At 53.3% G+C, this 14,194-nt stretch overlaps 1 protein-coding gene across 1 annotated transcript; it reads left to right on the top strand.

Moving 5' to 3' along the window:
• The first annotated feature begins 3,210 nt into the window (after window positions 1-3,210).
• On the top strand, window positions 3,211-6,991 carry LOC105481590 (GDNF family receptor alpha 4). The gene is made up of 6 exons (XM_011741272.2): window positions 3,211-3,288; window positions 4,979-5,324; window positions 5,403-5,512; window positions 5,607-5,741; window positions 5,974-6,065; window positions 6,249-6,991. Exons 1-6 carry the CDS (start codon window positions 3,246-3,248, stop codon window positions 6,327-6,329), a joined length of 807 nt encoding a protein of 268 aa, XP_011739574.2. The 5' UTR covers window positions 3,211-3,245; the 3' UTR covers window positions 6,330-6,991.
• Window positions 6,992-14,194: the final 7,203 nt, after the last annotated feature.

The raw sequence follows: 14,194 nt of genomic DNA, 5'->3' as shown, positions 1-14,194 counted from the left end.
TATACCTCCCCCGCTCTTACCCTTCAGGAGGGGATGTCTGGACCCCATGGCACTCCAGTTACAAGGGACCCTAGGGGAGGCCAACTCTGCCCTCTTGGCTATTCCCTAAGCACCCCCTCCACCCCTTCCCCATTCAGAGGCGAACCCTGGGGAGGCCAAGTGGGAAGGAAAGAGGGCTGTGGGAAGGGAGGTCCCAGTCTGGGGCAGAGGCCTGTCTGGAGCCCGAGATCACCTGGCTGTGCTGGAGAACTGGAAAACAGAAGCTCAGCGGAAAGGAGCTGGCATGGGGCCAACAGCAGAAAAGCAGGAGGGACGCAGAAGTGACTGGGAAGCAGGAGGGCAGGTATGGACCCTGAGGCTGAGCAGGGGGTGCTGAGGGGCAGAGTGGACATCGAGCTGGGGGCAGTGAGTGAGCCCAGCTCAGCTGTGACGCCCTCTCTTGGTCACCCAACTACCAGCTGCTTGGGCTGCCCCGGGAGGGACTGGGCTTCCTCTGACACTCTGTGCGGCCATCTGTCACGCCTTCTTCTCTCCCGCCCCTCCCTTGACTTGTGGCACCCACAGACAGGTGGGAGAGTGCACCTGCCCTGTGTGGTCAGAGCTTGGTCTTGAGTTTCCTTCCCTCATCCCTCTTTCCTGCCACACGCCAGAACACAAGAGGATGTGTCAGAGGCCTGTGAACTAGAGCAACTCCATCTTGAATAGAGGCTGAGTAAAATAAGGCTGAGACCTACTGGGCTGCGTTTCCAGACAGTTACAGCATTCTACATCACAGGATGAGACAGGAGGTCAGCACAAGATACAGGTCATAAAGACCTTGCTGATAAAACAGTTTGCAATAGGCCGGGCGCAGTGGCTCATGCCTGTAATCCCAACATTTAGGGAGGCTGAGGTGGGTGGATCACTTGAGATCAGGTGTTTGAGACCAGCCTGGCCAACAAGGTGAAACCTTATCTCTACTAAAAGTACAAAAACTAGCCAGGCATGGTGATGTGCGCTTGTAGTCCCAGCTACTTGGGAGGCTGAGGCAGGAGAATCGCTTGAACCCAGGAGGCGGAGGTTGCAGTGAGCTGAGATCGTGTCACTGCATTCCAGCCTGGAACGAGACTCTGTCTCAAAAAACAAAACAAAGAAACAAAAAAACCAGGTTGCAGTAAAGAAGCTGGCTAAAACCCACCCAAACCAAGATGGCGAGGAGAGTGACCTCTGGTCGCCCCCACTGCTACAACTCCCACCAGCGCCATGACAGGTTACAGATGCCATGGCAGTATCAGGAAGTTACCCTGTATGGTCTAAAAAGGGGAGACAAGAACAATCCACCCCTGTTTAGCATATAATCAAGAAATAATCATAAAAATGGGCAACCAGCAGCCCTCAGGGCTGCTCTGTCTATGGAGCCATTCTTCTATTCTTTTACTTTCCTAATAAACTTGCTTTCACTTTACGGACTGATTTCGAACTCTTTCTTGCAGGAGATCCAAGCACTCTCTCCGGGAGTCTGAATCTGGGCCCCTTTCTGGTAACATGTTGTAGAGTGAAGCACAACCACTGCAGGGGCATCTTGGTTTACATTTTGCCTCAGTGGCCGTGGTTAGCACAGTAGAAAGCACATCAGAGTCCTCCGATTCATAAAAAAAATTAGGAAGTGAACCACCAAAAACCACAGACAGATGTACTGAGACAGGATACGTAGTCAAGAAAGTGACCACATTCTAGGTGCGCAGCAGCAACTGTGGTGACCGTACAATCAAGCCTCAGCATTGGCACTGCAATTGAGCTCATTCAAGCAAAGCTATCTTCAGCAGGGACTCCCCCCTGCAGAGAGCAAGCGCATTTTTATTTTACTTGTCCTCAAACAGATCCTTTGCTCATTATAATAGTAAGAAACACACCCCTGTGTGGAGATTTAAGATGCTAATGAGGCCGAGCACAGTTGCTCATGTCTGTAATTCCAGCACTTTGGGAGGCTGAGGTGGGCGGATCACTTGAGGTTAGAAATTCTAGACCAGCCTGGCCAACATGGTGAAACCTCATCTCTACAGGTGGCAGGCACCTGTATCCCCAGCTACTCGGGAGGCTGAGGCAGAATAATTGCTTGAACCCAGGAGGTGGAGGTTGCAGTGAGCCAAGATTGTGCCACTGCACTCCAGCCTGAGTGACAGAGCAAGACATTTCAAAAAAAAAAAGGCAAGACAAATAATGGGGGGCTTTTTTGGTCACTTTAAAAATCTCAGTATTGAGACTTTATTTGAGACAGGGCCTTACTCTGTTGCTCAGGTTGGATGAGATTTTTAACCTCAATATTTACTTATAGAATAACTTTTTGGTTAGTCAAAACAACACTGTGTCTCATTTTGATCAGAATAAAACATCAGACAACTCAAGAGAAACATTCTACAAAATAACTGGCCAGGATTCTTCAAAAGCGTCAAGGGTAAAGATAAGGAAAGATGAAGGAACTCCCAGACTGAAGAGACTAAGGAGGCAACTGTGACATGGGATCCTAGAATGGATCTTGGAACAGAAAAAGGACATTAGTGGAAAAATGAGAAATGCAAAATGGTCTACAGTTTTGTTAATAGGATTGTACAAAGGTTAGTTTCCTAGCTGTAATGATCGGACTATGATTAAGTAAGATGTACCATTAGAGGAAGCTGGGTAAAGGGTGTAAGGAAAATGCTTACATTTTCCAACTTCTCTGCAAGTCTAAAATCAGTCAACAATAAGAAGTTTAAAATAGGCCAGGCATGGTGGCTCACACCTGTCACCCTAGCACTTTGAGAGGCCAAGATGGGAGGATCGTTTGAGCCCAGGAGTTCGAGACCAGCCTGGGCAATAGGGTGAGACCCCAACTCTATTCAAAAAAAATTTTAAGTTTAAAATAAAATTATATTAAAAAGGAAAAGAAAAATGCTGTTTCATAGTGTTCCTAATTTAGCATGGGAGGGACCAGGTCTCCCTGGGTGGTTGTCTGTGTGTTGCTGGGTGTGCGTGGTGGGGCTAGTATGTTGGGGTCCATCTAGGCACATTCAGGTGCGGAATCCCGTGGCTCCCAGGTTTACTTGAAGGTGCAGCCTGGGGTGGAGACTTAACGAGGGCGGGGAGTTGTCGCAGCAAAGGCTCCTCCCAGGGGTATCAGCGCAGACAGCTGGGTTTTCACTGTGCTCCTGCTCCAGAGGCGCTAGGAAGGTGGCGCCTATCAGACTAGGGCTCTGCCAGCCATCCTTCTCTGTTCAAGGTCCAGCATGGTCTGCTGCCTGGGGCTCGTGCTGCTGCTGCTGTTACTGGGTGAGCACCCCTGTCTTCCTCTGGACTCCGAACCCTGGCTTCTCTGTCCCTGCTCCTCAGTGACAAGGTGGGAGGGCAAGAGATTCCAGAAAAAGCTGAGCCACAAGAAGGGTTGCCAGCGAGAGGCCTGTGCTCAGGGCTTGGGGACACCTGGCAATAGACCCCACTATGTGCTGAGCACCTCGCCTCCCAGCCCAGTCACGCCACCACCGCCACCCCCGTCCCGAGTCCAGCCTTGGCACCCCTGCCCCAGGAACTTTTGCCTATTGTCTGCCGTCTCCCAACTCTCTCACCCTCCCCTCAGCCTCAGCCCTCCTACTCATTGCAGATTCCTTGCTGTGAATCTTCGGTGTTGTTCATCTGTTGTTCCACCTTCTTGGACTGCTCCTTCTCTGCATGGATGTCGCGGAGGGAGGGGTCACTTTACTGAGTGTAGTGTGAAAGGGGGAATCTGGTAAAGGTTTAAGGCGGAGATTTTGCAGCTGAGATGAGCTGCTGTAAGGGTGGAGACGGGGTAAGGGTGTTCTGGGCAAGGGTGACAGGTAAGCAACAGGCAGAGGTGGGTCCAAACCCTTAGGCCACACGAGGTGCTGGTGTGTGCAGCCAAGACCCGGGGATGTGCCTGGCAAGGCTGTGAGAGAAGAGCAAAGTGTGCCCTTTGAGGAGGGGAGGAAGGGAGACCCCGCTGCCGTTTATCCCCTCTACTCAGGGACCATTCTAAGCCCTCGACCTATGTTCATCCTTCCTGCAGAGGCCAGTGCTGAAGTCACAGCAGGAATCACTCTCACCACGCGGTCCAATCCACGGCCTGAAAGACACGGCCATTGCCAGAGAGGCACCCCGCTCCCAGCCTTGGGGTGGGAGACCACCCCCTAACCCCTGTGCACAAACACACAGGGAGATGGAGGAGGGGCCAGGCTGTGCACATCCACTCAGGCTGGGCACCAGAAAGGCTTCTAGTCTGAATGAGGTGCTCCAGACTGGAGAACTTGTGAAGGCTGGGGGGGATTCGATTAGCCTGGTTTTGGTGACTGAAGTTCTGGGAAGGGGCTGCCAAGTCCCAACTTACAGTTACCCTGGATGGCGCAGGATGACCTCGACTCAAGGGAGCATCAGGAAGGAGGAGCACGAGGTCAGGAAAGAGGGAGAAACAGAAACCAATAGACCCACCCAAAGCGTCTCCATGGTGGGGGATAAGGGACGAGGTGGAGGGGTAGAAGAGGAAAGGTATGGCGTCCCAGCCTGTCATTAAGAGACTAGGAGCAGCCACTGTCTTCTATGCCATCTCTGGTTTTAAAGTCTCCATTGGCCAGATCCCCAGAAAGCCTCATTGTTCCCCCGTCAGGTAGTGCCCGTGAGTGTGGGAGGAGCCCCTGGACCCGTCTTTGGACCTGTGAGGCCGTTCTGGGAATGGTGGTGATGCCTGGGAAGGAGGGGCCTAAGCTTCTGGGGAAGGCCTCAGCCTTGATGCTCCCTCTTCATTCCTGACGTGTTGCAGGGCCCTCCAGAGCCCGCCGCTGCCCATCCCCACGATGGAGAGCCTATCAATGCCAGTCGGCCCCGCTTCTGGGCCACACTCTGTGCCTTCTCAGGTTTTCAGTGTCCCCCACCTTCCAGGGGCGTGGACGGGCTGGGTGAAGTGTGCACGCGGGGCGCACGGAGACCTGCAGCCTGCCCGCTCCTTTCCCAGGGTCGGTGAGCTCGGCCGGAGGGAACCGATGTGTGGACGCGGCCGAAGCCTGCACGGCGGACGCGCAGTGCCAGCGGCTGCGCTCGGAGTACGTGGCGCAGTGCCTGAGCCGGGCTGCGCAGGGGGGCTGTCCCCGCGCCCGCTGCCGCCGCGCCCTGCGCCGCTTCTTCGCCCGCGGGCCGCCCGCGCTCACCCACGCACTGCTCTTCTGCCCGTGCGCGGGCTCCGCGTGCGCCGAGCGCCGGCGACAGACCTTCGTGCCCTCCTGCGCCTTTTCGGGACCCGGCCCAGCGCCGCCCTCCTGCCTTGAGCCCTTGAACTTCTGCGAGCGCAGCCGGGTCTGCAGGTGCGCGCGGGCGGAGGCGGGGCAGTGACGAGGGTGGGGCGGAGCCTCTCTCCCGCTCACCGCCCTCCCGCCGCGCAGGCCGCGCCTCCTGGCCTTTCAGGCCTCATGCACTCCCGCGCCCAGCGCCCCCGACGGCTGCCTGCGGGACCAGCGCGCCCGCTGCCTGCGCGCCTACGCGGGCCTCGTGGGTACGCGCGGCTGCGATCTGGGCGTGGGCGGGGGCTCTCCAGGGGATATCTCCGCCTGGGTGGGCCGATGACCTCGCCCTCGGGGTCCCCGCAGGCACCGCCGTCACCCCCAACTACGTGGACAACGTGAGCGCGCGCGTGGCGCCCTGGTGCGACTGCGGAGCCAGCGGGAACCGGCGTGAGGACTGCGAAGCCTTCCGCGGGCTCTTTACAAGGAACCGCTGCTTGGGTGAGGGGCCCGGGCGGGGTTGGAGGGGGCCGGGAGCCATTTTAGAGGGGAGAATGGAAGACTGTACAGTTAAGTCACTCTGTCACAACTGTCCTTATTGTTATTCCTCACCACGCACCTTCCGTCCCAAGGAGCCAGTCTTTGCAGCAGTAGTTCTCTCATTTTGTCCCCTGTGCTGGGCCCTGTGCTAGGGTTTCCCAGCCAAGCTCACCCTGGACCCCTCCCTTCATAGATGTTGCCATTCAGGCCTTTGCCAGAGGGTGGCCCCCGGTCCTGCTGGACCAGCTGAACCCCCAGGGGGACCCGGAGCACAGCCTCCTGCAGGTAGGTGCAGGGAGCGGAGGGTGAGCTGGCACCTACCCCACTGTCACCTTCCCCACTGTTACCTTCATACCTTTCCGTGTCGAGTGGACCTGGGTGGAGGCATGAAGGGCTTGGGGTCGGGGTGCAGGCAGAGGGCAGAGCCAGGCTTTTGCCTCAAGTCTGCACTTGGCTCCCACCCCCAAGGTGTCCTCCGCAGTCAGGGCCCTGGAGGGACGCTCTCTGCTCTCCATACTTCCTGTCCTGGCTCTCCCGGCCCTGCTCTGACTAGGACAGCGACCTTGGACAGCACAGCTAGCTACCGCATCCTGCCTGCCTGGGCTGCCTCTCTGGCCTGCTGGCCCCTTGAAAAGGGACTGCCTTACCCCCCAAGCCGGCCCTGGTGCTCTCACCTCGCTGCCCTTTGTAGGTCTGGATACCCTGTGTGCCATCCCCTGGGGTGAGGGATGTAGGCTGGGGCCTGACTGCAAAGCCCCCGGTCTCCCTGTCAGGAGGTATCTTGGTTGTAGCTCCCTTTATCCACAGACCTTGAGACCACTGGCGTCTCTCACAAGGTTGGGTCAGGAGAGGGTCACTTTTGTAGCTGAGACCTCCCTGGAGCCCCAGATCTCCTAGAGAAGGTCAGAGACCATTCAAAAATCCCAGAATTCTAGGAAATTATATCAGCCTCCCAAGCAGATAACCCCTTAAGGAATCCATCGGACAAGACCCCTTCTAACACTGCATCCTCCCAGCTGGGCATTACCCACCATTGTAGCCACCTGTGCACCATGGCCATGCTGGCAGTCTTCCCTGTTCCCCATATGCTGCTTGATGGGCCCCACCGTGTGCCCTGCCTGGCATTGGCCCTGTGGCCATCTTCCCCCTGGTTTCCTGCAGCTGTAGGAATAACACGCAGTGCTTATTAAACCTATGTGTGCTGAGACTGACCTTGCTTTTATGTGATCTGTGTCCTGGAGCCTGGGGACCAGGGTCTGCCGCTGGATGTATCCCTGCTGGCCTGTGTGACCTCCAGTGGCCTCAGAACCTTTCTGGGCCCCATCACCTCACCTAAGGAAGCTGAAAGGAATCAGCTCTCAGCTCCTCATGGCAGGGATTTTCATTGCTTTTGTCTCTTCTTTCCTTCTTCCCTCAGATAATGAAACTGCATTTCCCAGCCTCCCTTGCAGCTGGGGGTGGCTGTGTCACACACACTGCCCAATGTGGACCCAGCAGATACTAAGAGCATTGGTTTTTTTTGGTCTGTTTGTTTTTGAGACAGGGTCTCACTCTGTCACCAGGTGGGAGTGCAGTGGCGTGATCACAGTCCACTGCAGCCTTGAACCTCTAGGGTGAAGCGATCCTCCCGCCTCCTGCCTGCCTCCTTCTTCCTCCAAAGTGTGGAGACTCCTGATGAGGAAAGGGTTCCTGTGTCTCTAGCGGCTCCTTCTCAGTCTGCTTGAGGTTTGGCAGGAGGTTGAAGTGGAGATTGTGGGGGCCTTGCTCAGAGACCTCTCTGGGCCAGTGCAGCGCATCCCTCAGCGGCTGGGAATGGTGGCTGGTAACACAGCTCAGAGCTGCCCCCTTCTGTAGGGAATTGCACTCCCAGAAATGCCTGTCGCTTTTACTCTGCTCCCAGAGGCAACTGCAGCCAGTGACTGCCTCAAGGGACAATGCCGTGTGCTGTTCCTGCTCCGGAGCCCCTGTGGGGTCAAGCTGAGGCTAGACTCCAGCTGGGACCCCCACCTGGCTCAGCTCCTGCCCCTGCCCTACTCCTACTACTCTCCTCACTGGCAGGTTCCCCCAAAAGGCATTCCCTCCATAAAGCATGGCATTTGAGAACTCCTGTCTTGAGCTTGGCTTCTAGAGATCCTGACCTAAGACACAGGGATTAGGTACAGACCACACCAAAACTCAGGTCTGGAACTGTCCTGATTGGAAAAAGAGCCACCAGCTCTGAGATCGGGTGTGGACTTAGCAGCTCACATCAGACCCACAAACACTACTTCCTGGTGGCTGGCCACCAGCCTCTCAGCTTCAGTCAGGACTCTCTTTTTTTGAGACAGCCTCGCTTTGTCACCCAGACTGCAGTGCAGTGGCGCGATCTTGGCTCACTGCAACCTCCACCTCCCAGGTTCAAATGATTCTCCCACCTCAGCCTCCCAAATAACTGGGATTATAGGCACAGGCCACCATGCCTGGCTAATTTTTGTATCTTTAGTAGAAACGGGGTTTCACCATGTTGGCCAGGCTGGTCTTGAACTCTTGACCTCAAGTGATCTGCCTGCCTCGGCCTCCCAAAGTGCTGGGATTACAGGCATGAGCTGCTGTGCCCGGCGAAGGACTCTCTTGACTGTAACAAACAAATCAGAGTGGCTTGAGCATGTGCCTAAGCCATGTGGGCTTCAGGCACAGCTGTCTCTAGGAGTTCAAATGATGTTGCCCCTGCTGGTCTGTGCATTGGTTTTCCCTGCAGCCAGGCAGGCTGTCACCGACAGGGTAAGACTGCCACCAGCAGCCCCAGTTTGCAGTGTCTCCTTTTAGCAGCCTCAGTAGGGAAAGTACCTCTCTCTTCCAGCATTCATGGACTGTCCCAGGCAGAACCCTGATGGGCCCAGCATGGGTAATGGGCCTTTTCCTGTAGCTCAGTGAGTGATCTCAGCCCACCATGGTTACATGGAAGGGGAAGGACAGTTTCCCAAAGGAAAAAAAGGAGTCGTTGGGCATTGAAGCTGAGTCCAGCCCATTCTCACTTTACGAAGAAGAGGGAATACTCTAAGGCACCCAGCGCCTGCGTGGGAGTGGACACCTGTAAGTGGGTTGGGGAGAGGCAGGGTGTATGTGTTGAGGGAGAACTCATCACCTTGCCCCGCTAACCACAATGGCATGGTAGCCCAAATGCAGAATTAAATATCAGCTAAAGGATTTGCCTTACATGAAAGTGTGTTCAACTCTTCTCTTTTTTTTGAGACGGAGTCTCGCTGTGTCTCCCAGGCTGGAGTGCAGTGGCGTGATCTCGGCTCACTGCAAGCTCCGCCTCCTGGGTTCACGCCATTCTCCTGCCTCAGCCTCCCAAGTAGCTGAGACTACAGGCGCCCGCCACCACGCCCGGCTAGTTTTTTGTATTTTTAGTAGAGACGGGGTTTCACCATGTTAGCCAGGATAGTCTCGATCTCCTGACCTCGTGATCCACCCGCCTCGGCCTCCCAAAGTGCTGGGATTACAGGCTTGAGCCACCGCGCCCGGCCTCTTCTCCATTTTTGACTCAGTTAATTAGAGTAAAATATAAGCATTAAAAAAAAAAAAAAACTGAAGAAGCTAGCACAGTGGCTCACGCCTGTAATCCCAGCACTTTGGGAGGCTGAGGTGGGCAGATCACAATTGCTTTCTTGTTTCCGGGACACCGGGTGGAAGGGAAATCTTGCTAGGCATGTTATACAGCCAGTACCTGCAGGGCTGCAGGGCGTGTGTCTGTTCAGATGTGACCCATACAGATGCCAGGAATGACATTGCTGTTGTTGACAGAATTTGTCAAAATGATGACCAGCTGGTGATAAGTTTTAAGGAAAACGAAGTTCAGTTTTCCCTTGATGTACACAGTAGTTGCATTGCTGGGAAACTGACTGTATGTTAAACCAGCTTTCAAATACTTTGTGTTCACCAACATGGCAAAACCCCATCTCTACTAAAAATACAAAAATTTAACCAGGCGTGGTGGAGCATGCCTGTAATCCCAGCTTCTCAGGAGGCTGAGGCAGGAGAATTGCTTCAACCTGGAAGGCAGAGGTTGCAGTGAGCCGAGATTGTGCCACTGCACTCCAGCCTGGTGACAGAGCGCGACTCTGTCTCAAACAAAATGAAACAAAACAAAACTGGAGGCTGGGCAAGGCAGCTTACTCCTATAATCCCAGCACATTGGGAGGCCGAGGCTGGAGGTTTGCTTGGGACCAGGAGTTTGAGACCAGCCTGGGCAACATAGAGCCTGTCTCTAGAAAAAATTAAAAAATAGCCAAGCATGATGATGTGCGTCTGTAGTTCCAGCTACTCAGGAGGCTGAGGCTGGAGGATCACTTCAGCCCAGGAGTTGGCTGCAGTGAGCCGTGATTGTGCTAGTGTATTCAAGCCTGAGTGACAGAGTGAGACCCTGTCTCAATAAAAAATAAATGAAAACCAGAAATGAAATGAACTCAAATAAAAATAGAATTGCAGATTAAAAATATAGGCATATGCTTTCCAAAAGATTGGAAAGATAAAAAGGACAGAACCGGTCAGGCACAGTGGCTCACGCCTGTAATCCCAGCACTTTGGGAGGCCGAGACAGGCGGATCACGAGATCAGGAGATCGAGACCATCCTGGCTAACACGGTGAAACTCCGTCTCTACTAAAAATACAAAAATTAGCTGGGCATGGTGGCAGGCGCCTGTAGTCCCAGCTACATGGGAGGCTGAGGCAGGAGAATGGCGTAAACCCAGGAGGCGGAGCTTGCACTGAGTGGAGATCGCGCCACTGCACTCCAGCCTGGGCGACAGAGCGAGACTCCGTGTCAAAAAAAAAAAAAAAAAAAAAAAGACTGAACCTATTTGAAAATTATGAGATTGCTTCATGGCTGTCAGTGGTCCCAAAGATATGCCCACATCCTAATCCCTGGAACCTGTAAATATTACCTTATATGTAGGCAAAAGAGTATTACCTTCTGTGGCAAAGATGTGATTATTTTTTTTTTTTTCGAGAGTCTCACTCTGTCACTCAAGCTGGAATTCAGTGGTGCAGTCATAGCCCACTGCAGCCTCAAACTCCCAGGCTCAAGCAATCCTCCTACCTCAGCCTCCTGAGTAGCTGGGACCACAGATGTGTGCCACCACGCCTGGCTATTTTTAGTAGAGACAGGGTCTCCGCATGTTGCCCAGGCTGGTCTCCAACTCCTGACCTCAGATGAACCTCCCGCCTTGGCCTCCCAAAGTGCTGGGATTACAGGCGTGAGCCACTGTGCCCAGCCAAGTTATAGATCTTGAGAGGAGCTTATCCTGGATTATCTGAGTGGACTCTCAACACCTACATGTCGCACATCTGCATCTTATGAGAGCGATGCAGAGGTGTCTAGAGGGAAACTAAGACACTTTGAGCAAAAGACCAGGGGAAGACAGATAGGGATGGGGGTGATGCGGCCACAAGCCAAGGAATGTCAGGAGCCACTGGAAGATGGAGGAGGTAGGCACAGATTCCCCTAGAGCCTCTGGAGAGACTACATCTCTGCCAACACCTGCATTTCAGACTTCTCATCTCCAGAACTGTGAAAATCAGTTTCTCTTGTTTCAAGACACTGAAGTTGTGGTAATTTGTTCTGGCAGCCCCAGGAGACTAATAGCGCTGTCTAAGATCATTAGAGTTTGGCTTCCATTACTTCTACCTAAAAAGGTCCTGGGTTATACACGGTGTTAAGTCTGGCCAAGCCTCAAGACTGAGTCCAGGTGTGGCCCCCATGACCAGGAATGGGTCATACCTTGTTCCTCCACGTCTGACTGTCAGCCTCCTTGTCCTGCAGGGAGTTGTCACTTTTGTGCACGGGCTCTGGGAGACTGCAGTCCTGCCCCCACACTACCCTCCTGTGACTGGGTCTCTCTGTTACCTGTTGCCTGGCAGGTGGCTGGGAGTGGGGGTGATGCAAAAAGGCAGGTGCTGGAAGCATCCGTGGATTTATTGCTGGAAACTTCATGGCTCATGAATGCCCATCCTGGTGTGGAGCCCAGTGATTAGGTGCAAGGTTGAAGTGGAAACGACTCACCACCCACCAAGTGAGTCAGGCCGGGCCATGCGCACAGAACCAGCTCATTTTTGCATGAAATGTGGACACAGGTTGGTGAAATTTCTAGAGGGCCAGGAGGACAGAGGCTGTGTGGGCTTTAGAAGCAGTCCCTCAGCCAGACAGCAACTTGCCAGTGAACCTGGCATGCTTGTGAGCTGAAGCAGAAATGCACGGGCCTGCCTTGCCGGGCTGCAGGGAAGCCCTGGGTTGGAAGATGTCTCGGGAAGCTGCTCTGCTGGGGACATGTCTCTCCACACCCAAGTGAAACTTCAGTTCAAGGCAGAAGAGAGAGAAAAATTAAGATGAGGATACGCACTAGAAAGTAAAACACACACAAACTCAGAAATGGGGTCTTCAAGGGGCAGGAACCAAACGTGGAAGGAAAGGCTTCAGGGCATGCCAGCGGGCCCTGGCAATTCCGTGCAGCACATTTGAGACAGCCATTGGGATCTTCCGGTCTAATCGCTTTCTTGTTTCTGGGACACAGGGTGGAAGGGAATTCTTGCCAGGCGTGTTACACAGCCAGTACCTGCAGGGCTGCAGGGCGTGTGTCTGTTCAGATGCGACCCATACAGATTCCAGGAATGACATTGCTGTTGTTGACAGAATTTGTCAAAATGATGACCAGCTGGTGATAAATTTTAAGGAAAACGAAGTTTAGTTTTCCCTTGATGTACACAGTAGTTGCATTGCTGGAAAGCTGGCTGTATATTAAACCAGCTCTCAAGTACTTTATGTTTATAACTGGGTTAGGTTCTCCACACAAACAACTGGGAACAGACTTTTTCATTCTCAGAAATATCCAGCAGGCCTACCACGCATGCTGCCCCCTCAGGGCCTCTGCACCTGCCATCCCTGTTTGGAATGCTCTTCTCCCAGACCTCCACATTCCTTCCGGCCCCCTCCACTCATCGTTCTGCTCAGCTGTCACCTTAGCAGAATGGCTTTCCCTAGCCACACTATGTTAAGAAGCAATCCCCCCAGCACTTTCTACCCCCAACCCTACTTTTACCTTTCTTCATAGAGCTTATCTGACATTTTATTACCAACTCCCCTGGAGGACATGGATTTTTGTCTGTTTTGTTCATTGCAAAATCTCTGGTTCTGACACAATGCCTAGCCCTGATGTGCTCAATAAAAATTTGTTGAATAGGTGAATAAATGTAGAGAATAATTAATTCACTTAAGCAGGGTAAGAAAATATACCTAATTCTACTACCTTTGGCCTATAGTGCTCTGTTCCACAAAGTCATTCAGGGGCCCAGTCTCCTTCAATCCTGTTGTATTACCATCTTCAACATAAGCCTTCAAGGTTGATGGAGACAGTGGAGGAGACACTGTCACTCTAAATGGCCTTGAAATGATACATCATTGGTGAGGGCTGGTCCCAAAGCTCTACCCAGATGCCACGGGCCCAGGTCATGCAGTCGAAGCTGTGGACTCAGGAAGAGGAAATGTGTGGTAAGCATCTGGCCCAGTTTGCTATTGTGATCACCAAAACCAGTTTTGTGCTTCCTCTCCTACATGGGTCACGGGCACCCTCTCCAAGGGGGACAATACACGGTCACATCCCGCTCAGACCTCCAGGAGATGCAACCTCCCTCAGGTGGCTCTTTAAAATCCACAATCCTCAGTTAACAAGACAATCCACCTCACACCCAGCAGGTAGTGATGAGAACAGGCAGGACACCCTCCTAAGCCTTCCTGCCCAGGAAGGAGAGGGTGCAGATGCAGCAATTGCTGCTCTGCGGTGTTTTTGCAATCATGCTGGGCCCTGTCCTGGGCTGCGGGGAGTCCTTGCTCAGGCCCAGTTCTGCTCTTGGGGCCACATCTGAGCTTGTGACATCCTCGCTGGACACAGCTTTCACAACCATCTTCCTGCCTGAAGATGAATATAAGATATCCTGAATCGCCACGTTTTTTTTTTTTTTTTAAGGCCTTGCTAATGGTTTCTTAAACTTACTACATCTTTATTTCCAGGCAGGTCCAGGGTCAGTGACTACATTCGTGGTTTGTTCCTGGAAACAGTTCCCACGTCAGCTTTTTCTTTGCTTCCTTAACCACGTGCCCCTCCCTCAAGTTGGCTTTGCAGTTTCCAGGCTCCAGTGGGAAGACCACACCCTTCATTGGATGGTCACCACGAGGCCCAGTCATTGTGTTCAACTAAGTCTCATGGGGCCTTTGTTGCTCACCTGCACCTCTTACTATTGGAGACTAGAAGCAGTTGGCTTTTCCAGAATTGCAAGGCCCTGGTTGACATCTTTCCACCCTTTTCCCTTCTGCTTGTAAACTGGCTAATTCTTTCTTGAAGTAAACTTTTTCTCGTGATGCCTCGCCAAAAGCAGCCAG

Source organism: Macaca nemestrina, chromosome 15 (assembly GCF_043159975.1).
Source record: "Macaca nemestrina isolate mMacNem1 chromosome 15, mMacNem.hap1, whole genome shotgun sequence".
In the NCBI taxonomy this organism is placed as follows: Eukaryota; Metazoa; Chordata; class Mammalia; order Primates; family Cercopithecidae; genus Macaca; species Macaca nemestrina.
This window is presented reverse-complemented; position numbering and strand designations above follow the sequence as displayed.